The sequence below is a fragment of the Saccopteryx bilineata genome, chromosome 7 (genome assembly GCF_036850765.1).
Source record: "Saccopteryx bilineata isolate mSacBil1 chromosome 7, mSacBil1_pri_phased_curated, whole genome shotgun sequence".
In the NCBI taxonomy this organism is placed as follows: domain Eukaryota; kingdom Metazoa; phylum Chordata; class Mammalia; order Chiroptera; family Emballonuridae; genus Saccopteryx; species Saccopteryx bilineata.
This window is the reverse complement of record NC_089496.1, coordinates 82,865,131-82,890,212: the sequence shown is the minus strand read 5'-3', so window position 1 is coordinate 82,890,212 and position 25,082 is coordinate 82,865,131. Positions and strand designations below refer to the sequence as shown.

Here is a 25,082-nt window from a genome sequence, read left to right as displayed (position 1 = left end):
TGTCACTGCTGTTGCCACCACTGGCCAAGACTAGACCCTGGCTGCCACCCTTGGCACAGCTGCCACTGCCATTCTTGCTGCAGTTTTTATTTTAAACTGTCCACTGCTACTTTGTGTCACCTGCTGCAGAGTCAATCAATCACCAAGTAACAGCATGCAGCAGAACCAACTGCCTGTCTTTATGTGCAGAGCTGGGACTCAACTATGCATTGTCATTGTCACCTACTACTGTTGTACTAGTTCTTAAGATATCAAAACAGTGTCCTACCCCCTGGGCCCTTTGTCCTTCCACTTGGTTAACACCTGGCACAGGGAGGGGCCTCCCAGGGAGTGTTGCAGCTGCCATCACCTGTGGTTGGGCATTTGTGGCGAAGTAATGGATGTATTTGCATGTTACTTCTGATATATACTTTAGATTAGTTTGTAAGTAAGAGGGGCTGACACTTAGAAATCACTAGTGTGTATATTGAGAAATATGAAATGTGGAAGGGGCTACCCACACATGACAGTGATTACTCGTCAGGTATGAGACGAGACATTCTTTGTGTATGTATGGCTCACAGGACATTTATATTCATCTCTTCATCTGCCTAAGAGTGTGGTTGTGCCATGTGCTTATTTGTAAAATTAAGATGAATTAAACTAAACTATATACAGGGAATTGGTAAATGAATTATGGAGTATTGCTATGAGATACAGCCATTAAAATGCTGGTTATAATGACTAAAAATCCAGGAAATGTTAATAAAATATATAATTTAATAGTTAGAACACAAAACTGTCCAGACATGGTTACAACTATGTAAATGCTATTTATGCAGATAGATAAAGGTAGAAAAGACTGTTAAGGGAAAAAAGTACTTTCTGTTAATATAGCTCCATGGTTGAATCAATACCATTTCTTCAATAATGCTTTGAAAGTTGAATAAATAACACCTTAACATAATAAATTGATTACTGAAATTATTTTTAAAATAAAAATGTTTGGATGCTATCACAACAGCCCTTTTGGTCCTGGGAAGCAAACTGATGTATTATAAAACCAGGATTGGAAACCATTGGGCATACACAGCACAGAAGGTTGTGTTTCTTGACTGAGAGACCAGATGTTTCCACTATTTAGGGAATGATCTGAGGGGGCTGTTGAAGGTCGCAGATAGTCTCAGGTGCACTGACAGTGACAGAGGCAAAGTTACTGCTGATTTGGGCTGCGAAGGATTTAGAATGCTTTCCTTGTTGCCCGGAGCATTCTCCTCGGTCAGTCCCAAGGACATTGAGCACGGCCACCACCCAGAGAGGAAGCAAGTGCACATGGTGAAAAGGAAACTGAAGCATGTCTCCTTGTTTAGACCCTCAGACCACACCTTGGCCTTCTTGTTACAGGATTTCTGAACCCGGGAGTTGATTTCCATCATTGCTTTAAAGTATACATAGGGACCAGCTGGGGGTATTTATTTATTTATTTATTTATTTATTTATTTTGTATCTTTCTGAAGCCGGAAACAGGGAGAGACAGCCAAACAGACTCCTGCATGCGCCCGATCGGGATCCACACGGCACGCCCACCAGGGGCAACGCTCTGCCCACCAGGGGGCGATGCTCTGCCCCTCTGGGGAGTCGCTCTGCCACGACCAGAGCCACTGTAGCGCCTGGGGCAGAGGCCAAGGAGCCATCTGGGGGTCTTTTTAAAATGCAGATTCTGATCCAGTTGGTGTAGAGCCTGAGTTTCTCCATTTTTAATAAGCTCCCAGCTGCGGCCCACACTTTAGGTAGCAAGGTTCCACATCTTCTGAACACTTGCTTTTCAGACTGTTCACCTACACCTTAGTGCTTGGAGCACCACAAAACACTGCTGAGAAGTTCAAGAAGACCCGATGAAGGGAGAGATCGTCTGTTCTCATGAATTGGAAAATTCAGCATTGTTAAAATGTTAACTTTACCAATAGATTTATCTGTAGATTCAACATGATCACAATCAAAATTCCATCAGGCTTTTGTTTTATTTTTGTTTTTTGCTAGAAGTTGACAAAATGACTCTAAACTTTATATGAAAATACAGAGGACCTAGAAGAGCCAAACAATTTTGAGAAAACAAAATTGGAAGACTCACACCACCTGATTTCAAGGCTTACTACAAAGCTAGAGTAATCAAGACAATGAGTTATTGGATAAAGACAGATGAATGGAACAGAACAAAGTCCAGAGATAAACCCATATATATGTGGCCAAATGCTAAGTTGTGTTATGTTAAGCGAGAGAAGCTAGGTACAGACAGTTACATACACTGTGAAACCATTTCTATAAAATTCTAGAAAAGAAGAAGGCAGATCAGTGGTTGCTGGGGCTTGGGGATGAGAGCATGCCAAATGGAAGAGTCCTCCATTGGGATATCAGTGCTGAGTGCAGTGCCTGAGAGCCTGGGCTCGCCAGTCGGGCTGTCTGGGGTCCAGCAGCAACTCCGCCACAATGGTAGGCAAGCTCCGCTCACCTCTCTGTGCCTCGGTTTCCTCAGCTGTATGACCGAGTACAATATCAGTGCTTATCTTGTAGGTTGCTGGGGAGGATCGATTGAAGCATCTAGAACATTTCCCTGTGCCTAATAAGTGATACTTATTGCTGCTGCTATTATTATTATTATTAACCTCCAATAATATTGTGATTTTACCTTTCTTTTAAAATGTGGTTCTTTTGTTCACCCTCTCCTTGACCCGTGCACACTCATGCACCTTGAGAGTCTTTTTTTTTTTTTTTTTTTGTACTTTTCTGAAGCTGGAAACGGGGAGAGATAGTCAGACAGTCTCCCACATGCGCCCGACCGGGATCCACCCGGCACACCCACCAGGGGGCGACGCTCTGCCCCTCCGGGGCATCTCTCTGCCACGACCAGAGCCACTCTAGCGCCTGGGGCAGAGGCCAAGGAGCCATCCCCAGCGCCCGGGCCATCTTTGCTCCAATGGAGCCTTGGCTGCGGGAGGGGAAGAGAGAGACAGAGAGGAAGGAGGGGGAGTGGAGAAGCAAATGGGCGCTTCTCCTATGTGCCCTGGCTGGGAATCGAACCCGGGTCCCCCGCACGCCAGGCCGACGCTCTACCGCTGAGCCAACCGGCCAGGGCCGCCTTGAGAGTCTTAACTGAACGTTGGAGCTGGAGGAGCCCATGGGGAGGACTGGAACGCAAGCGAGGCCAGAGGGCTTAGTGCTGTGCCGCGGTCACGCTGGTACGCAGCGCCAGGGACCGGACGCCCGGCCGGGCTGGCTCCTGCTTCTGTTCTGTTTATCAAGCTGTATGCACATAAGTGTATATGTTGTTTTCATTTCTCCTGTGAGCCACAGGGATTTCCCTGAACCTGCCATTCATTGATCCCATTGTGTGGTGTTTGTTTCTCTGCAGAGCGGTTCCGAGCCCCACCTGCCGCAGACTTGTCCCGTCACCACCATGAGCTCTGGTAAGTCATTTAAAACCCTTTACTTCTGGACAAATCTACAAAAACTGGGCAGTTCACCCAAATTTCCCATTCACATGAAGGTCCCAACTACATTTCATTTTTTGATTTTTGAGACCTGGGTAAGTGCCAAAGCTTTGTCACAAATCGTCATCATCACTGTCATCACATCCATTATTAAGGATGTATTATCTACCATGTGACAGGAACTATGCTGTACACTTTATGCGCACATGCCCTGGTCTTTGTAACAGCTTCCTTTCGCTCTATTTTTAACAGCTTTATTGAGATACAATTGGCATAGAGTAAACTGCGGATATTTTAAGTCCACGGTTTGATAAATGTTGACATGTGTACACGTCAGGGGCATTTCTTAATCCGAGTGAGTGCAGTGAAAGCGAACAGATTGACCCTCCTGCCCCAGGTGCGAGCTCATCTGTGTGGCCTCCGTCCAGCCTGGCGGAGCGGCTTGCTCACCCACCCCTTTTGCTGTGACTGCGGCAGTAAAAATCAAGACCCAAACGAATGACCAGTTTTGAGTGTTTAATGTAGAGCTGGGTGGAAGGCAGGGGCTGGGAGGACGGAGAAGGGAACACGTCCCTGCTCCTTGTGCAGCCAGGAGCTGTCAGGTGTCCAGCCCAGAACTTGAGGCCGAGACTTCCATCTGGAGGTGCAGGCCAGCTGTTCCTGGGTGGAACAGCTCAGGGCCACCACTGGCTTCCTCAGGTAGTCCCTGTGTGACCTTGGGCCCAAGGCAGACTCTGCTCTGCATTCTCCTCTGTAGATGGATTCCAGAAAGCACCAGCTAGTTGGGGTTGTGTGAGGATTTGGTGAGGCAGTGCTTCTCAAGCACTGAGTGCTGTGTCCAGGGCTGGGCCAGTGCTCTGTCCCCGGCTCTCTGCTCCGGTTTCCCCTTTGCAAGGAGAGGGACCTCGCTTGTCCCTGATGCCGTCTGTCCGTGCTTTTGCCGAGCGTCAAGAGGCTGCACCCTCTCCCCCCGGGTGGACTCGGGTACTGCCGCTAGCTCCTGCTTTGTAACTCATATTTTGTTTTTGTTGTCATTTTTTTTTCATCTTTTCTGAAGCTGGAAACAGGGAGAGACAGTCAGACAGACTCCGGCATGCGCCCGACCGGGATCCACCCGGCACGCCCACCATGGGGCGACGCTTTGCCCACCAGGGGGCGATGCTCTGCCCATCCTGGGGGTCGCCATGTTGCGACCAGAGCCACTCTAGCTCCTGAGGCAGAAGCCACAGAGCCATCCCCAGCGCCCGGGCCATCTTTGCTCCAATGGAGCCTCGGCTGCGGGAGGGGAAGAGAGAGAGAGGAAAGTGTGGCGGAGGGGTGGAGAAGCAAATGGGCGCTTCTCCTGTGTGCCCTGGCCGGGAATCGAACCCAGGTCCTCTGCACGCTAGGCCGACGCTCTACCGCTGAGCCAACCGGCCAGGGCCTTGTTGTCATTTTTTAAGAACTTTTGCTCTGCAACCCAGTGTTTTTGTTCTTCTAATATCAGAATTAGTCTAAACTGGCCTTGCTACTTACTTCTGGCACAAATAAGGGCAGAGGAAGTAGGAAGGGAGGGGCGGGCAGGAGGGCGAGGGTGTGGAAGTGCCGGTGGGACTCCTGCCCAGCTTCCCCCCTCGGGTGTGGTGCTAGAAGGCTAGAAGGAGGCATTCGTAGCCAGAGTCCAGAAAGTCTGGACCCTCTGACCTGATAATCCCTCTCTTGGGGAATGTATGTCTTAATTTGAAGGAGAGAAAAGCATCGCCCATGTGAAGGTGGGGATCTGCATATTTTACTTGATGGAATATTATGCCACTATTAAAGTGATCATTAGGAGGAAAGCAGCTGTGTAGAAAACATTTGTTTTAACCTCATGGACAGAGCACACGAGAGGATGCCTCCTTTTTATTGCAGTTCAGGACTGGGCTGCCAGTCACCGAGGGGGGCGCTTCACCTTTGTTATCTCCTTTCATTCTCCTGGCAAACCCACAAAGGTGGGCGTGGCTCACTGCTCCCATTCTATAGATGGGGAAACTGAGGTGCTGAGGGGTTAGTAATATGGGATCCCTGGTTAGTGTGTAGCGGAGCTGGGGCAAAGTCAGGATTTTGGACATCAGCAGGCTGTGCTGCTGAGTTTGAGTCTAAGGGGGTGGATATATTTTTAAAAATTTCTTCAAGTTAACTGTGTTAAATTGAAAGGAGAAGAAAGGAAAGGAAAGACACAAGCCTGGACCTGGTGGATGCTCAGAGGCTGCCCAGATGCCGGCGTGGGGAGACGCGAAGCAAAGTCTGCAGTCCTAGAAGGAGGACGGCCAAGAGGAGCTAGGGCAGATGCACGGGCGAGGGGAGTCGAAGGACAGATGGGGTGACAGAACCAGCGGTGTTCCTTTTACTTGGGTTTCTGGCCTTATTGCCAACACCTTCCTTTCGTCTATCCCAGTAATGGGGCTGCAAGGGAGACTTTGGATCTGGGACAACTGGATGTCATCCATAGGTGGATGAAAGGCAGTAACAGGACAGAGTCTGTATGGCCAGTGTCGGGAGGTCCAGGCTACCGGTGGGAGGGACAGTGGCCCTGCTCATGTCTGCATCTGGGAGCATCCATGGTGGCCTCTCAGGGCGCTTTGTGTCAGGGAGACTGATTGTTAAGGGACTAGGTTAGGGTGGCCTTGTCTCAGACAAATGAGCTACTGGGCTTTGGGCCAGGGCTTTAGTGCCAGCATTTGGGGAAATGGAATATATCTCAACCAGATATGTTCTATTGAATATATGTAACGTAGAACGTATCTGGTTTATACATGTATAGATAAACCATTTTACATAGAATATATCTGAGAGATGCACTGCTTTTTTACTTTAAAAATAAAAAGTATGTATCCCAAGATGAGCTTAGTGATCTTAGAGCCTGGAGTCCTGTCTGAGCCTCAAATTTGTTTGTTTATAAAATGGCAGTTCCTAATGCATAGCTCCAGAATCTTAAGGACAAAATGAGATGCTAATTATGGAATGCTTAGTATGGCTCCTCAGATCCAGGCACATAGATGTTTAAAAAACCCTGGCTGTTATGATTGGTTGGCTCTTGGCTGCTAGGAGCCACTCAAGCACTCTGGTCACATGTTCCTGGGGGGCAAGGTCTGCCCCCCACCCGTCTTCTCTTTCCTGCCTCCGTCAACTCTGGTTGGGGCAAGGGTGAGCAGCCAGGGTCTCAGTGTCTGCGGCTGGGCAGGACTGAGACAGATCCCCGCCGACACAGGGGTGACCTTTGCTTTGACGATGCAGAGGACTTCCTGAAGGTAAGGAGAGGGGAGAAGGCGTTCTCAGCCAAGAGCCTTGGAGGAGCCAGGCCGACAGTCTAAAAGTGTCTGACATGCTCAGGGGCTGTGAGAGGAGGCGGGCGAGTCAGGCGGGGGAGGAGGAACGTGCAGCGGGAAGACAGAGACCATCAGCCGCTGCAGACCCTCCGTCCAGGGTGAGCCACCCAGGCTTTGTCTGCAGGTGCCTGCGGGCCAGGGGGCCTTGTTTGTTTACTTCTAATTATCAAGAAGTTCAGTTCATTAATTTAAATATAACCAGGTGTGCCAAGATACAGCTCATCCCACTTCCTGAAAAAGTATATTCCAAGCAATCTTTGGTACATTTTTGGGAACTTGGAATACATTTTTTTTCATAGAAATAATAAAAATAAATGGTTGAATTCCCAGACTATAACCCAGTATTTTTACTTTTAAAACAGAGGTGAAATACAGCGTATATAAAGTAGAGGGCCTTTAGGAAACCATATTGTATTGTATGTTGGTTTTCATCTGTCCCGTACGTACCCTGGGGCTTTTTAACCCAGGGCTGTGGTTAGGTCAGGGTCTAGAATAGGCGTGGCCAACAGCTTTTGCCCATGGGCCAGATTAGAAAGAAAACATTTTTCTGGGGCCCTACGAAATATTAAAATTAAAAAATGTTAAATACAAAAACGATTCATTTAAGTAAACAAAATTTTATTATGTAATTTGTTTATGAATAAATGTGAGTGAAAAAAAATTTTAATATACAATATTTTAATAAAAATATAATTACATACCATATAAATATCCAAACTGTATTGTAATCAATCGAACAGCCCAGACACGTTTTCAACTGCAGCTATCGTCTATGCTACAATGCCACTTGATTCAGCACACTTGACCACAAAAATAACGAATTGTTTGACCTTAGTTGTGCATTGGCAAACTCTGCCTAAAAGAATGTGGGTTTTACATCGCCACTAAACGTCAAACAGTTCATATCGAGTACAAACGAGTACAGAAGTTGTAAATCTTTCTAATGGAATTTTTTTTTTTAAAATAAAGTATCACGCCTGGGTGCTGGGGATGGCCCCTTGGCCTCTGCCCCAGGCGCTGGAGTGGCTCTGGTCGCGACGCCCCGGAGGGGCAGAGCATCGCCCCCTGGTGGGCAGAGCATCGCCCCTGGTGGGCGTGCCGGGTGGATCCCGGTCGGGCGCATGCGGGAGTCTGTCTGACTGTCTCTCCCCAGTTTCCAGCTTCAGAAAAAAAAAAAATTAAAAAAAAATAAATAAATAAATAAAATAAAATAAAGTATCACGAATCCATTCGACCAATTATTGGAAGTTAACCCTAGATTAGAGTTAACTTAATTCACATGCGGAATTCTTTTCTGTGTATCACTATCTTCTTAAATATCTCGATTTCCAATAATCAAAGATGCTTCCGCTTCTGAGTAGCTGAGATTTTAAAGTAGCGGAGAATATTAAAAATTTAATCGTGGGCCGCATAAACTCATTACGGCCCGCGGGCCGAATGTTGGCCATGCCTGGTCTAGAAGGTGCTTTCTAATGTAGATTGGGGCCAAGCAGGGACAGAATGGAGGCAGGGAGACGGTCAGGAAGTCTTGTCCTCTGGGACAATCATAGCACAAGGACCTCAACTGGGGACAGTGGGCTGGTAGGGCGCAGGGCAGTGTCTAGGCAGGGGCAGCACGGTTGTGATGACAGCTGGGCGTGGTGCGGTGAAGAAAAGTGTCCGAGCTGAGGTTTCGGAGGTCTGACAGCTGTCACTCTGCAGGCACAGGATGCATTGGAGCTGGCCTTTGAATGGGTAGATAAGCCTTTGTCAGGCAAGGAGATCCTACTTTGAGGGAGTTAAGCAGATTTTTAAGAAGTGCCAGAAACGAAGCCACAGCAAGAAGGCTGGAGTTTGCAGCACCCACCACATATTCCATGCCGCCTACAGCTTTCACCTTCTCTCCTGGTTCCGGCTGCACAGAGTTCTGAGTTCTCCCACCGTGCCCTCCCTGGGCGGGGTGGGGGGTCCCTTCCCAGTCTGAGAAAGCCTGCGCGTCCCCAGCACCTCACACTGGGCAGGACTCCGTGGATGTTGGGGAGACCTCACCACTAGCCTCGTGCTTTTTTTTCCCCTTCTTTCTTTCAGAATGTGATGGTGCTTCTAAAGCCGTGGTGAACGGGTTGGCACCAGGCAGCAATGGGCAGGACAAAGGTAAGGCTTTGGTAAGGGAAGCCTGACTTGGTACTGGAAAGGGTTTCTAGAAGGAGCAGAGGATGTCAGGCCTGGGCCACTCTCCTGGGAGGAATAGTCACCGGTCTAAACAGCCCTGAACTGGAGCCCCGTTTCCCACACTGACTCTCTGAAACCGGCAGCGTGCCCTTGCATCTCAGGAGTCTGAGGCTGCCGTTTCCGCTGTGAGAAGAGGTATGCAAAGTGTCCCTAGCTCACAGGATGTTTTGAAAAACAGCTCAAACACACAGGCCGAACATACCTCATGCCTGGTGTACGTGGTATTTATTGATCAGCCTGAAATTTCTTTTCTGGCATGTCACCTTCACAGTCCTGACCCCGAGGCAACAGCCTAAACTACTGAAACGTATTATTTCGGTGGCATTAGTTCCATGTATATCCTCTTCTATTTTCAGTTTTTAAAAATTTTAGGACAAAAGATTTGAGTGTGGAACAAATGATGGATAAAAGGACCCTTGAGGTTGTGTTTGCCCTGTGGTTGCTCATCCTGGATGACTACGGGGTAAACACGTGACTGCCCGAATAGCTAGGAGGCGGGGCTTCCCGAGTCACCTCTGCAGTGAGCTGTGAGAAGATACACGCTCAAGTCCCAGTTCTGCTGCTCACAGTCCTTGGTCTCTGTGGGTGTGAACTCCTCTATCTAGAAAACACAGAAATTGCATGGTCTGCAGTATTTATTTCTGCTTCAAATTGTGGGTTCCAATGATTCTCTCTGTGCTCATCCCACTAAATTTTATGCCATCAAAGAGGGAGGGCAGAAGTCCTGTCATTGGGCATGTAAGTAATTTCAGAGAGTTTGCCGTGTCGGGCCTTGGTTTGTAATTTTCGTCTGGTTTAGCCAAGTGTTCCTTGTGAGACGAGGCCACTGTGAAGTCAGAAGGAAGAGCGGGCGAGGGAGGGCACAGAGAGCAGGAGGGATGGGCATGGAGGGCAGTGCCTGTGGTGGGAGGGGTCCCGCTGCTGGCCGTTCTGGCCTCCCTGCACAGCCCGCCGCCCTTCTCCACTCAGGGTGTGGGGCTGTGTTCTCGAAGTCCTGGATAATCTCAGCTAAACTGCTCTCAGGGGATGCTGAAGGGCGGTGTCTGTGGACGGCCTCCAGGGGAGGAGCATTGGAGAGGTTACGATTCAGATGCTTTTAACACCTGTGAGGCCTTCAGCACCATCCCTGTGAACTCCCTGAAAGAAGAGACTTCTGGGGTGTGGGGGGAGGGTGGCAGGTGAAGGTAGATTCCACTCTCCAGTAAGACTCGCCTTTGCTGAGAAAGGGGAGGCAGATGGAACCTGCAGGTCATTACGGTGGCCTGAGGAGGTCACCGAACCCGGTGCCAGGACAGTTGAACTCTAGTCTCGGCATCTTCCCTTGAAAGCTGGATGGCTCTGAGCAGCTCTCTGAGCCTCTTGCTTCTTCCTCTGAAAATGGTAACAACTTAACAGAAATCTCCCGCCCCGCCACTCTGCCACTCTCCGGGCTGGTCCTAAGGAGCAGTGAGTAGAATTGCTGTGAAAAGCATGTGTGCATCCTCACACATGCAGTATTGTTAGTATCAACGCAGTTATTGATGGCCGTATGATTACCATATGCCTTATGAAATAGCAGTATGGTGGACTGGAAGGTGAACTGTCTATTGCCTCCCTCCCCCCTGTCCCCTTGACAGGCTCGCCAGCACAATGCTGATGCATCAGTGACCGTCTTGTTTCCTACACAGTCCTACCCCCATTACTGTGTGGATCTGGGGCCAAAAGACCTTGGAGTGTTCCTCATTGGAGTGTCATTGGCATGTAGCACCTGAGGTCCCATCTCTCTCTCTGTTTGCTTCCATCAGAGGGACAGAATGAGGGGAGACCTCACACAGGCTTGTGAGAAAGATTGGGGATGTGCCCACCATTGAGATTCCAGAACTTGGGGAAGCAGGGGCCCCGGGGAGCCTGTGGAGAGAAAGGGAAGAGCACCTGGGACTTGAGGACAGCAGCCCTTGCCCCATCCCAGGCCGTTCCCTGAGCTCTCTTAAAGCTCGCTGGGCGCCAGGATCGGGGCTGTGCACTTGGGTGCTGCCCAGAGTCTTGAACGTGCACTCGGACACTTGGCAGCCTCTTGCCTGGGAAGGGTAGATCTAAGCAAGACCATCTGCTGCCCAACAGATGGGGGCTCTGATTTGCTTGGGGACAGAGGGCAGTGATTGTCCGAGCAGGCACAGGACCCCAGAGGTTATGATTCTGGGGAAGCCAGGCAGCTCACAAACTTGTCCCCTTTCTTCCTCCTCCACTCACCTGGGGCCACAGCGCTTCTCCTTGGAGCCCTGCCCCCACACAGACACCCCAACATTCTCTCAGGGGCCCCTCGGCCCTGACGGCTCTCTCCTTTATTTGCCAGGCCATCTGTGTCTCTAAATCTTGGCAAGTTCCTGGTGTGGCAGGAGGCCTAGACACTGACCAACTGCATGTGGGTGATGGTTGGAGGGCCATTCTGTTGTCTTGGCGCAGAGCTCTAAAGAGAAAGCAGGTTATTTCAAATGACAGCATCTACTGCTCTGTCTAGTGGCCTTTTCATGAGGGCGACTTCCTCCTATTGTCTCTGCCCAGTTCCTCACCCGCCTGAGTGTTTCCCAGACGTTCTTTCTGGAGGCACCAGTTACCCTTTTGTGTTTGCAGCAACTGCCGACCCTTTACGTGCACGCTCTATTTCTGCTGTTAGAATAATTCCCGTGAAGACAGTGAAAAGCCCTTCAGGCCTAGTGCTCCCCACAGGTACCTCTCTTTGGGTTGGTTTCTTTCTTTTTTTTTGTTAACTTTTAGCAGATCCTGCATGGTTTTCCTTTCTTCTTTCCTTCTAACAAAGACGTGGAGGCTTAATCCTTGCATGTTTAGGAGCCATTCCCTCTCACTTCCTCGGTGGCTTTCCTTCCTTCCTCCGTGTGTGTTTGGGTTTCTGTGTGTGTGTGTATTTCTGTGTTTCTGTGAGCCAGCCAGTCTGGAGACAAACTGACAGGTAGCTGCCCCCACCCCCTCCTTGAGGAGAGTGGTCAGTCCAGAGGCTAAAAACATTGACTCTGGTGGGGGTCTGAGCTACATGGACTTCTTAGGCTCTCCCTAGAGCTTTCCAGCTCCCAGTACTTTATTTAGAAGTAAGTCACCCCGAGAATCAATGTGGCCGCACAGGGAACCTCTGCATTGGGCTGGATTTGAAGCAGCTGCAGTAGATGCCAAACCTAGATGCACGCCTGAGATGCTCGCCGGGCTCTTTCCCAGAGCCTCCCGGCCACGCCCAGCTCCCCACGGCCACTTCCTCCCGGTGCTCTCCAAGGAGGTCCAGCCCAGGCGTCAGCGCCAGCCCAGCTCGGCGCTTCAGCCCCGTGGTGCTTTCAGGGGCTGCATCCGGGAACCGAGGGCTGGGCTGGTTTTGTTATTGCCCCTCATCCTTTTGAAAAGACCATGAATTAGTTTCCCAATAGTTTTGTGACATCAGTCGTAGGGTTGGACAGGTCAGGTGCTCTCCAGGGCCACTGCCTGCTCGGCCATACGTGGTGTTCTTTGTTTTTAAACTTGACTTTAGAGAGACAGACAGACAGACAGACAGAAACATCAGTCTGTTCCCGCGTGTGCCCTAATGGGGGATTGAACCCACAACCTTGGCATATCGGGATGATGCTCTAACCAGCGAACTATCCGGCCAGGGTCATACATTGTGTTTTAGTGCTTTGCTTTCGGTGGAAGAAGGTGCTGATGGGGCAGTGAGTTCTCTTCTGTGACACTAATGACTGGTCTGTCTGAGCTGTCGGAAAGGGGGCTGCTGGAGTGGAAAGGGGAAAAGAGGCTTTGCTTCTCTCCGCCCTGACGTGGGCGTGGGGATGAGTTGGATGTCTGAGCCCACATCCTGTCCAGTGCCCACCTTAAACTTTACCCCGTAAACGCAGGCTTGACAATTGTAGGCCAGTGATCCCGGCTGTGCTGTGAGCAGTTTGGAAAAACAAACTGTGGAATTCAGTTCGGCTCAGCTGCACAGAAAGAAACACTCAGCACGGACGCCTTCTAGGACTGTGTGGTCTGCGTCGGTTTCTTGCCTCCCACCTCCCACGGCTGACTTTCCTGGAGGATAGCATCCAGCTCTTTTGAAGCCTATTTTGAAATCCTTCTCAGTAGAATTCTGAAAGATGACCCGAATCTGTTATTAGGCCATTGTCGACTGAGGGAGAGGTCAGGACCCAGTGACGGCTCAGCTGGGGGTGCAGCGAACACCCTTCGTGGAAGGATTTAGCATTTCTGGTCGTTTCCTTTGGTGTGAATTTTGTTCATTAAGTCTGGAATGTGAGGCTCTCGCCCCTGATCTCTCTCTCCAGGCAGCATACCCTGTCTCATCAGTTTGGGGGTCTTGACTTGCTGAGGCGGGTTTTCTGTTCCTTTTTCCCCTGGGGAAGTGCAAGGAGCAGCAATTCTCTGCAGAAAACCGCCTCATTTCTGATGTTGCCGGCTTGATCTTTTATAAGACGGACGGTCTGCAAGCTTAAGAAATCTTTCATAAACTCTGCCTTGAACTGTACCTTACTAATTGGTCAGATGTCTGCTCACCAACCTAAACTTCATTTAATAAAAGAAATAAACCCGCTTCCATTTTGAAATGTTTTTTCAGCTGATATTGTAACTCATACATTTACTCAGAACTCACCGTTTGCCTCCATTTTCCCCTAACCTCTGGAAATGGGATTTGTTCCTCTCCACCACCCACAAATTAATCTTCATTGACTGTATGTGGCTGTAACCAGGTTCATCTCATCTCCCGGCTGTAACAAGTTGCTCGCTGACTGTTGTTGAATCCTTCAGGAGCCTCAGACTCAGTCTTCTCTTGTGGGTCTCCCCTCTGCAGACATGGACCCTACGAAAGTCTGCACTGGGAAGGGAGCCGTGACTCTCCGGGCCTCGTCCTCCTACAGGGATACCCCCGGCAGTAGCCCTGTGAGCCCTCAGGAAACCCCACAGCATGAAAGCAAACCAGGTGAGATACCCCTGTGACGAGAGGCAGGTGTTCAAAGTCACGTGGGAAGGGCATGGCTGCATCAGCTCCTTGTCCCATCTGCAGTGGGTGGTGATCAGTGCCCTGAACTGACAGGTGCTCCTGGGCTTCAGGCAGAGGCACAGCCACAATCACCACTTTATTTTAGCTTTCGACTGAACAGGTGGGCAGAAACCCTGTTACAGAACAGGTGGCTTTGCGGACTGCGTGGGTGAGGACAGAGGTGGCCTGGGGGCATGGGGGGGGACTGTGAGACGGGCTGGCGGTTAGGTGTCTCTCAGGGCTGGGCTAGGAAGAAGCCAGGGGACGCTGCGAAGTGCAGGCAGCTGAGTGACCTGGCTCCCTGGAAAGCGGAGGTGGGGCCGGGCTCAGGCCTGGGGGGCACCTGGCAGCGGAGGGAGCAGGACAGGAGAGCAGTTCTGAGCCCAATGCAAACTCGGAGCGAGGGAGACAAAGGAAGCCCATCTGAAGCGCACCTCCCTCATTACTCAGGAGGCCTGGGTGGCTGGAGCATGCGTGGTGGTGAGGTTTAGACCTGGGACTTGGGAACCTGGCTGATCTGTGTTCCAGCCCGGTACCATCTGCTGATGGTGCAGCCTTGGATGTGATACTTTGTCTCAACCTGGTAGTCATCTGTAGAATGGGGGGGGGGGGTGACTGTGCCGGCCTGATAGCATTATTGTGAGGATGAACACGCAAGGCATTTTGCAGCACACCTGGGGGCATGGCGTGAGCTGCATTTGTTGCAGCAAGAGTCAGGCGTGGGTCCCTAGCCCACGACCTCAGGTAGTGCTTTCTGGCCTCGGGTAAGTCACACTTTTGAAGCACATATAGAGTCTGAGGGACTGGGGCAAGATGGTTTCCACGCCACTCTAGTTCCAAAAGGCTCTGTAGTCTTGGGAAGATGGGGTTATTTTGGATCTCTAGAGAGGGCTCTCCACAGCCCAAGGGTCCCGGGGGTTGGGAGACACTGGCCTGGAGGCTCCACAGGCAGTTAGTGCGGGGGCGGGGGGGGGGGGGGACGGACACAGCCCTTCTCCACATGATCGAGCAGTGAGTGGCTCTCACACCTGAGTTCCAGAATCACCTGGGGTAAAAACAGGTTCCTGGGCCCCCCAGTCTGACTTCAGAATGTCTGATTCCCACTTGTCGGACTGGGCAGGGTCTGAGGGCTTGTGTTTCTGATAGGTCCCAGGTCATGGTGCTGGTGCTGGTGCTGGTCCAGGCCCACATTGGAGAGCTTCTGCTCTAGGGCATGGGAGTTTCTAATTGAAGGAAAGAAGAAAAAGGAGGAAAGGAATTGGGTGATGATGCCCTTCTTTGAGCCCAGAGGGGAAGAGAGCGGGGCAGGAGAGCTCTTTGGTGCAAGGGGAGCAGTGTGTTGGGTTCGACAGAGTTTTTAGCATGGAGCTGGTCAGTGTCCAGCGTCCTGGGAACTGACTTGCTGTCTATCCCAGCCACCTGTACCAGGTACCGAGCCAGAGGCCAGGCTGAGGTTTGAGCACAAGCCCCGTTCTGGTCACAGTGGTCCCTGTGGAGAGCTTCTTCCCCCCCTCAGCTCAGGGAAGACATGAGTGGCCTCCAGAACTGAACTTTCAAAGCGGCTTCTTGGCCCTAGATCCCTGAACCCACGCCTGACCCTTGCCCCACTGAGGTTTAACACATCTCCTGGAAACGTGGGGCCAAGAAGTGAAGGCAAAATAATTTTGTCCTAAAACAAGTCTAGTCCAGCCTCTTCAGACCTAACTGGGAATATTGAGCTCTCAAGCTAGAGGACATTGGGGGAGAGACAATCCCAGGTGACGGTTAAAGAGAAAAACCATCCTACAGCCTAAGGACCCAGTAACTACCTGGCCTTTGCCTCTGGTGGTGAATGAGTGGTGAATGGGCAGAGAGGGGGCCTTGAGCTCCCCCTGGTGGTTACAGCATGGCACTCTCAGAATGCAAATGCTACTCTGTCCCATGGTCTGCAGGCTTTTGCTATACAGTACTGTGCAGTTAATTGAGGCACTTTAGGAAGCTCTCTCTAGTCCCCAAATAATTATGTCTCTTAGAAATTTCTAAAATCTTTGGGTGATAAAAGATCATGTTTTAAAATGAAAGTACTCTGAAGAATTAGGGGATAGCTCACAGTCATTCACATCTCACACACAGTAAATTAATCTTAGTAGATTATTTTCATTTTAGTAAATTGAGCTCACCGAATCCAAATTATTCATTCAGACATTCATTTAGCATCATCTCTGTGACAGGCCCTAGGTGACTCACTAGGAGTTGTGATGTGAAGTCGGGAAAGGGAGGAAAAGAGAAAGTGATTCTGGGTGCTGTAGGTGAGGACGAAAGGCCATTTGTTACAACAGGAGAGTCAGGCCCAGGCCTCTGGTCCACTCCCATGCTTTTTTTTTTTTTTTTCTGAAGCTGGAAACGGTGAGAGACAGTCAGACTCCTGCATGCGCCCGACCAGGATCCACCTGGCACGCCCACCAAGGGCGATGCTCTGCCCACCAGGGGGCGATGCTCTGCCCCTCCTGGTCGTCGCTCTGCCGCGACCAGAGCCACTCTGGCGCCTGGGGCAGAGGCCAAGGAGCCATCCCCAGCGCCCGGGCCATCTTTGCTTCAATGGAGCCTCGGCTGCGGGAGGGGAAGAGAGAGACAGAGAGGAAGGAGGGGGGGTGGAGAAGCAAATGGGCGCTTCTCCTATGTGCCCTGGCCGGGAATCGAACCGGGGTCCCCTGCATGCCAGGCTAATGCTCTACCGCTGAGCCAACCGGCCAGGGCCACTACCATGCTTTGTGACCGTGGTTTAAGTTGCACCTTTTAAGCACATGAAATATGAGAAAACTGGGTGAGATGGTTTCCAAATCATTCTAGTTCCAGAATGCTCGGTGACCTTGAAAAGTTTGAGAATTGGCCTGACACAAACTAAATTCCGTTCCCTGCGGACAAATTCAATATCCTACACTTGAGAGTCTGGGTGGAAAGGAACAAGCTCGGCGTGAGTAGGCGGGGGGAAGCCCCCTGTGGATTGAGCCCACAGCAGGCTGTAGTGAGTTTACACTGGGGCGAGGTTAGGAAGATGTGACAACACTGGAGATAGGGCTTCAGGACTGGGGGTCTTGTCCTTGAGCCCTGCTGCTCATTGATCAGCATCCTGCTGGCTCTCGACTCTGGCTATGTCCTGTGGCTCCCTAGTCCTCTCATCCCTGCCTCCTCCCTCCCTCTGCACCTCTAGATGACAACTTGCTGGCCCACACCAGTCCCCGGCCCTGTCCTGGTCCTGGGAGCCCCTGGGCCTAGACCTACCTTATGAAAACAGTTTTCAGCAATATTTGTAGATAGCCATGCGCAGCCTGGACTGGGAGCCCAAGTGTGAGGCAGTGAGTGGCTCTTGCCAAGGATTAGATGTGCTTTCTGCTCCCGAAGTCTCCATAGATAGCTAATGTCAGATAGCGCCCAGCTCCCTCCCTTCTTCTTTTTTCTTTTTTTAGATTTTATTTTTTTTTAATTTATTCATTTTTAGAGAGGAGAGAGAAAGAAGAGAGAGAAGGAAAGGGAGGAGGAACAGAAAGCATCAACTCCCATATGTGCCTTGACCAGGCAAGCCCAGGGTTTTGAACCAGTGACCTCAGTGTTCCAGGTCAATGCTTTATCCACTGCGCCACCACAGGCCAGGCCCTCCCTTCTCACGAGGCCCAGCATCTGCCCCTCAGCTGCTCTGTGCCCCCCTCTGCCTTGCTCCCTGCCTTTACCATTTCCCTCCGTTCCTATCGATCTCCAGGTTGATGATCATTTGCCTAGACTTGGAAGTGGCAGTCTCCCACACCGCCCAGTACCTGCACTCTGGCGTTTTTCCTTAAGTGGCCCTATTAACACCTTTTGTGCATTTCAGAGACACCCCCTATTTCTAGTCCTTGTCCAACTCTCTCATCCTGGGAGAGATGGTCTCTTCCTGAGTCATACAGTCCTGTGTTAAGGCTCAGCTCTGCCACTTTACTATCTCTGTGATACGGGCAAACTATTCAATCTTAGCTGAATTTTCTCATTTACAAAATGGGAGTGATTTTTTTTCTTTTTTTTTGACAGAGACATAGAGGAAGAGACAGATGAGAAGCATCAGTTTTCATTGTGGCACTTTAGCTGTTCACTGATTGCTTTCGCATATGTGCTATGACGGGGGGTAGGGAGGTCTATAGCAGAGTGAGTGACCCTCACTTGAGCCAGCGACTGTCTATGATCCCACGCTCAACCCAGTGACCCCGTGCTCAAGCTGGAGAGCTTGCGCTCAAGCTGGTGACCTCAAGTTTTCGAAACTTGGTCCTCTGTGTCCTAGTGTGACGCTCTGTCCACTGAGACACCGCCTGGTCAGGCTAAAATGGGAGTGATCTTAATAGAGTTGTTGGGAGTCAACGAGCTCTTTTATATCAATATTTAACAGAGCCAGGCACACAGCAGGTGCTCTTTAATGGCAACAATTCTAGTTTCTGCAGACCAGGAGGTCCCTTAAAGACTTGCAGGAATCATGAGGGCCTGGGCCAAGCACGGTGGCAGTTCGTTTAAGGAGCACAGAGGAGCAGGGCCCGGTCAGTGTGCTTGGCAGAGGGAAGCGGCAGGCCCCATGCAGTGCGTTTAAGGAGCACAGGGGAGCAGGGCCCGGTCAGCGTGCTCGGCAGAGGGAAGCCGCAGGCCCGATGCAGTGCGTTTAAGGAGCACAGAGGAGCAGGGCCCGGTCAGTGTGCTTGGCAGAGGGAAGCCGCAGGCCCCATGCAGTGCGTTTAAGGAGCACAGAGGAGCAGGGCCCGGTCAGCGTGCTCGGCAGAGGGAAGCCGCAGGGCTCGATGCAGTGCGTTTAAGGAGCACAGAGGAGCAGGGCCCGGTCAGCGTGCTCGGCAGAGGGAAGCCGCAGGCCCGATGCAGTGCGTTTAAGGAGCACAGAGGAGCAGGGCCCGGTCAGCGTGCTCGGCAGAGGGAAGCCGCAGGCCCCATGCAGTGCGTTTAAGGAGCACAGAGGAGCAGGCCCCATGCAGTGCGTTTAAGGAGCACAGAGGAGCAGGCCCCATGCAGTGCATTTAAGGAGCACAGAGGAGCAGGCCCCATGCAGTGCATTTAAGGAGCACAGGGGAGCAGGGCCCGGTCAGTGTGCTCGGCAGAGGGAAGCCGCAGGCCCCATGCAGTGCGATTAAGGAGCACAGGGGAGCAGGGCCCGGTCGGTGTGCTCGGCAGAGAGAAGCCGCAGGGCCCATGCAGTGCGTTTAAGGAGCACAGAGGAGCAGGGCTCAGTCAGTGTGCTCGGCAGAGGGAAGCCGCAGGCCCCATGCAGTGCGATTAAGGAGCACAGGGGAGCAGGGCCCGGTCAGTGTGCTCGGCAGAGGGAAGCCGCAGGCCCCATGCAGTGCGTTTAAGGAGCACAGAGGAGCAGGGCCCGGTCAGTGTGCTCGGCAGAGGGAAGCCGCAGGGCCCATGCAGTGCGTTTAAGGAGCATAGAGGAGCAGGGCTCTCTGCTGACCGGAGAGTAACTGGCATTCATGGAGATGGTGGATTTATGAAGGAAGTTGAAAGAATGTTGAACTTCTTTATTTGATGTGTTGAGTTTTGGGGAAAGAAACGTCTTCTAGGAGGAAGTTTCTATGGGCATTTGGAAATTTGGAGTGCAGTTATGGATTTGGGAGCCATCTTTATCCAGATGAATCTGGGGAGGATGAAGATGTTTTCTGTGGGTCAGTGACAGGTGGAACTTTTGGAGTTGCCTGGTTTAAACCCACTGTCCAGGCTCTTGCTCTCAAGTGGTGCTCGACTGCACCCCTGACCATGGCTCCCTGACCAGCCTCCTGATCTCTGAATGTGGATCTTGGTTTTTGGATCGGAGCCATCTGGAAAGAACGATAATAATCTTAGTGCTGACCCCTGCCCCTGGGAGAGGCCTTACCTTACTTACCCTGTTCCTGATACCACTGCCTGACCAGGGCTGGGTGCTGGACTGGTGGTGGGTGTGATATCAAACTTCTTGTCTGGTGTAGCCCGAAGACCATTGGTCCCTGTATTTTAACTCACAGGCCAAAATCCAGTTCAACTCTTACATTTTGTTAATTCTGTGCCAGTTGGCTGCATTCCTTCTGCCTCATTTGTGAGGACCGAGTTAGCTTTGGACATAAAGATTCTTGGGCCTGCAATCAACATATTTCTTTTAGTTTGATTCTCACATTTGCTATCCAGAAATGGCAGTAGCAAAGAGATATGAGAAAATTAACATGGAAGCAGTTAAAGGCACTTTCTTTCTTTTTTTTTTTTTTTTTAAATTTATTAATTTTTTTTTTTTTTTTAGAGAGCAGAGAGAAAGGGAGAGAGTGAGAGACAGAGAGAGAGAAGGGGGGAGGAGCTGGAAGCATCAACTCCCATATGTGCCTTGACCAGGCAAGCCCAGGGTTTTGAACTGGCAACCTCGGCATTTCCAGGTTGACGCTTTATCCACTGTGCCACCACAGGTCAGGCTAAAGGCACTTTCTATGCCCATTAGCTCAGAGCCCTTTCTATGAGCACATGTGTGAGATTAGGGCCAACTCTAATGGAGAAAATGGGGAAAAGCCCCCATAAGAGAGCACCCTCACTTCTGACACCAACTCCAATTTTAGGGGACTTCCAACACTGTCCTCAGCTTGACAATCTGCTAAAAGGAATCAAAGAACTCATTGGAAGCTCTTATACTCATGGTTATGGTTTATTACAGATTAAAATCTGCCGGGAGGAGCACAGAGTTTCCGGGGTCCTCTCCTATGGAGTCAGGAAGTGTAGCTCCTAGCATGGAGATGTTACAGTGTGTTCAGGATATTTCAATCAGGACTGTCACCTGAGCCATTATGTCCAGTGTATTTATGTAGACTCCATTACCCATATGGCTGATACCCTAATAAAGAGTTGAAACTACTCCTAGGCCACTTTTTTTTTTCCCCCTGAAGCTGGAAACGGGAAAAGACAGTCAGACAGACTCCCGCATGCGCCCGACCAGGATCCACCCGGCACGCCCACCAGGGGGTGATGCTCTGCCCCTCCGGGGTGTCATTCTGTTGCGACCAGAGCCACTCTAGCACCTGGGGCAGAGGCCAAGGAGCCATCCCCAGCGCCCGGGCCATCTTTGCTCCAATGGAACCTCGGCTGCAGGAGGGGAAGAGAGAGACAGAGAGGAAGGAGAGGGGGAGGGGTGGAGAAGCAGATGGGCGCTTTTCCTATGTGCCCTGGCCGGGAATCGAACCCAGGACTTCTGCACGCCAGGCCGACGCTCTACCACTGAGCCAACCGGCCAGGGCTCCTAGGCCACTTTTAACACCCTTGGTCTGTTGGACACTCTACCAGAAAACATCCGATCTCTCAGAGAAAGTTATCCTAGGATTCCAAGAAGAACTGATCAGCAAAACAAATTAGAACAGATCAAAATGAAATGAGAAGCAAGAAAACATCAGGAGGCTGTGTCCACAGGTAGAAAAGATAATATGTAAAGAACTGTTGGAGGAGGTCCTAGCCAGATATCTCAGTTGGTTAGAGCATCATCCCCATCCACCAAGGTTGTGGGTTTGATCCCCAGTCAGGGTACGTGCAAGAATCCACCAATGGCCTGACCAGGCCGTGGCACAGTGGATAGAGCATCAACCTGGGATGCTGAGGACCCAGGTTTGAAACTCCAAGGTCATTAGCTTGATTGCAGGGTCACTGGCTTGAGCGTGGCATCTTAGACATAACCCCATGGTCATTGGCTTGAGCCCAAGTCACTGGCTTGACCAAGATGTCACTGGCTCGGGTGGAGCCCTCCGGTCAAGGCACATATGAGGAAGCAATCAGTGAACAATTAAGGTGCACAACTATGAGTTGATGTTTCTCATCTCTCTCCCTTCCTGTCTCTTTCTCTCTCTCACTCTCACTCCCTCCCCACTAAAAAAAATAAAATAAAATAAAATAAATTCACCAGTGAATGCATAAATAAGAGGAACAACAAAATCATTTCTCTATCCCTCCCTTCCTCTCTCTCTCTAAAACAATAAATTTAAAAAAATTTTTTAAAGAACAGATGGAGGACAAGATAAGGCAAATTAAATATACTTCTCATGGGAAGGCTTGGCTTTCTTCAGGGCTGTAGAATCTGTCTAAGATTCAGCTTCCCCAGGCCCTCCTTCCTCAGGAGCTATGAGGGAGCATTTATTGAAAGGAGCATTTTGACAGTCTCTTCAACCAAAAGTTAATAATTGATGGCTATGTATATAAAATTTCACATGCTGTACTCAGGCACATAATGGTCCTGGGTTACTACCAAGTTTCAAGGTTCAGAAGATGAGGTAGCAGATGAAGGGTGATAAAACGTCAGAAGTACAGCTCTCCTTTAAAGGAAGAGAGAAGGCTCAGGAAGGTTTTAGGAGCTGCCTTCTTGAGGGCAGGGGAAGGGGAACAGTTTTAATTATTTGGAATTAGAAGAAAAAGTTGGTTGATCCCCAAGGATGTTATGTTCTTGGAGCTAATTATTAAATGGCAGAAGTCAGCAACTTTAATTTATTTCTATGTCTGGACAAAATTTTTTTCCTTATGCTTTGGATTCTTAGTTTACTAAGTGCCAGAGATTTCCATTGATCCTTAGGACTCAAAAGAAGTAGATAATATCTCTTTCACAAGTGAGACTAAGTCATTTGCTGTGCACTGGGAAGTTAGCAAGATGGTCAGGACGCAAGCTTGGCGGTCTGATGCTGACATGATAATCCCCCTTTATGGTACCTAGAGCTTTGGAGGGACAGACTCATCTCAATGTTCCCTAATATATCTGTTTGCCAATGTCACCTGAGTAGAACCAATCCAACTGAGAACCAAAGGGGGGCAAAATAAGGGGCCCCAAAATTCATGTTCAAAGTTCCTGTCCTTTATTGAATAACCCCTCACTCAGAAGCTAGTGATATTTTAGTGTATTTCTAAATCTAATAATAGTTTTTTCCTTTTCCTTTTTTATGTTTGTGACAGAGACAGGGTGGGGGGGCAGATAGGGACAGACAGACAGGGAGAGAAATGAGAAGCATCAAATCTTCGTTGCAGTACCTTAGTTGTTCATTGATTGCTTTCTCGTATGTGCCTTGACTGGGGGGGGGGGGGCTACAGTAGAGCGTGTGACCCCTTGCTCAAGCCAGCAACTCTGGGCTTCAAGCCAGTGACCATGGGGTCATGTGTATGATCCCACGATCAAGCCAGCGACCCAGCTCTCTAGCTGGTGAGCCCACGCTCAAGCCGGTGACCTTGGGTTTTGAACCTGGGTCCTCCGCGTCCCAGTCCGATGCTCTATCCACTATGCCACTGCCTGGTCAGGCTCTAATAATTTCGCTAGAATGATTTGACAGAGGTGGACTAGAAAAACTTAGGAACATGGGACAGTAAATGTGATGGGTGCAGGGAGGAGAGAGAACCATTGTCACAATGTGTCACCTGGTGTCTCAGGACCTGTTAGGTGGGAGGAGATCTCTGGCCAGGGTTCTGGATGGATAAAACAGAGAATGTTTAAAATGGTTTTTCTGAGGTACTTCCCACCCCTGGTTTGTGTCTTCAGCAGCCCTGTGTGGTGCACATGGAGTAGGCATTATATCTAATAGGTGACAAGAGTGGACTTTAGAGTGATTATTGGCCTGCCCCTGGTCACACAGGCCTAAACCATTGCAGTAATGTGAGTAAAATTCAAGTCCTGCAAATTTCCCAACTTTTGTGGTTGGAAAGAGAAGACAAATTGCTGTGAATTGTCCATAAGGGAGGGGCAGAAATGTAATAGGCAATCTGCTAAAAGAATATAAAAACCTGAAATATTTTAAAACTCTAACTTAGAAGGCGAAAGTAAGCAAGAGTGGATAATTTTCCAGAATAAGGGTGTTTCTAAGTATCCTTTTATCAGTGGTTCTTCAAGTGAGGACTGTGGATATCAGCCTGTAGCATGCCCTGGGAACATGTTAGAAATACACATTTTTGGACCAAATCCCCGTCACTGAGTCAGAAACCCTGGGTGCGTCCCAGCAGTCCGTTTTCACACACCTTCCCTAGGATCCCGGTGCAGCTCTGTCACCTTTTGGCTCTCATCACCTCCCTGAAATATAGGCTCCCCTCTGTGGCTGATGCTGGGGTTGGTGACTCTGGATGGTGACAGATTGCTGTACTCCATTCTGGAGAGCTGGGCTGAATGCTTTTGTCGTTTGCTGGCTGTGTGACTTTGGGCAAGTCAGTTGGCCTTTCTGTTTCCTCATTCATAAAGTCAAGTGATCACTGGCATCACAGACTTGTGTGGACTAAATTAAACGCTAGATTGGAGCAGAGGTGACTAACGGTGTCTGACCCGTAGGAAGGCGTTCAGTAATGTTTGTAAATCTCAGCTTCACATCTGGAAAGCCCGTCTCTGTCCTGGAGGGACGCACCCGGGAATGGGCCTGGGGCTGTGAGTGTGAGCACTGCTCTGTTGTTCCCTCTTTCTCTCTGTGCAGGTAAGACAGGGGTAGTCGCCCAGGCGCAAGGAGGAAGTGAAGGGTCTGGCTAGGTCAGAGGTTGGCAAACTATGGCTGTTGGGCCAGGTGTGACCGTGCTTATTTTTGTAGAGCCCACGAACTATGAATGATTTTTACATTTTTAAATGGTTGGAAGAAAAATCAACAGTATTATACGCCATATGCAAATTATGTGAAATTCAAATTTGTGTTCATAAATAAAGGTCTAGTGGAACATAGCCACACTCATTCATATACATATCATCTATGTCTGCTGTGACAGCAGAGTTGAAGAGTGGCCGCCGAGACCAGATGGCCCACAGAGCCTAAAATATGGACTGTGTGGCCCAGTATAGACTTGGCGACCCGGGCTACACGGAGGGTGGAGAGTAGACACAGAGATGGTGCAGATGACAGGAGCAGGCATTTACTGAGCGCGGCCAGGCGCCGGCTAAGCGTTTCTCATGCACTGGGTCACTGGCTCTTGTCACAACACAGAAGAAGCCGGCATATCATTATCCCTGTTTTTCAGATGGAGAAACTGAGGCTTATAACTTGCCCAGGGACACAGAGCTTGCAGGTGGTGGAGTCAGGATTTGAATTGAGGTCC

General features: G+C 50.1%; 1 protein-coding gene across 50 annotated transcripts in view; it reads left to right on the top strand.

Annotated features, from left to right (window-relative positions):
* SORBS1 (sorbin and SH3 domain containing 1) overlaps positions 1 to 25,082 on the top strand; it is a 263,566-nt gene that overhangs the window by 127,511 nt on the left and 110,973 nt on the right. For 38 of the 50 annotated variants that reach the window (XM_066239025.1, XM_066239034.1, XM_066239022.1 and 35 more), the window contains 4 exons: positions 3,389 to 3,443; positions 8,882 to 8,947; positions 11,636 to 11,731; positions 13,845 to 13,973. In XM_066239025.1, the coding sequence (XP_066095122.1) occupies positions 3,434 to 3,443; positions 8,882 to 8,947; positions 11,636 to 11,731; positions 13,845 to 13,973 (301 nt within the window). In that variant the 5' untranslated portion in view covers positions 3,389 to 3,433. The remainder of the gene's footprint in view (positions 1 to 3,388; positions 3,444 to 8,881; positions 8,948 to 11,635; positions 11,732 to 13,844; positions 13,974 to 25,082) is intronic. The other 12 variants (XM_066239033.1, XM_066239014.1, XM_066239024.1 and 9 more) reach the window with 2 other exon arrangements.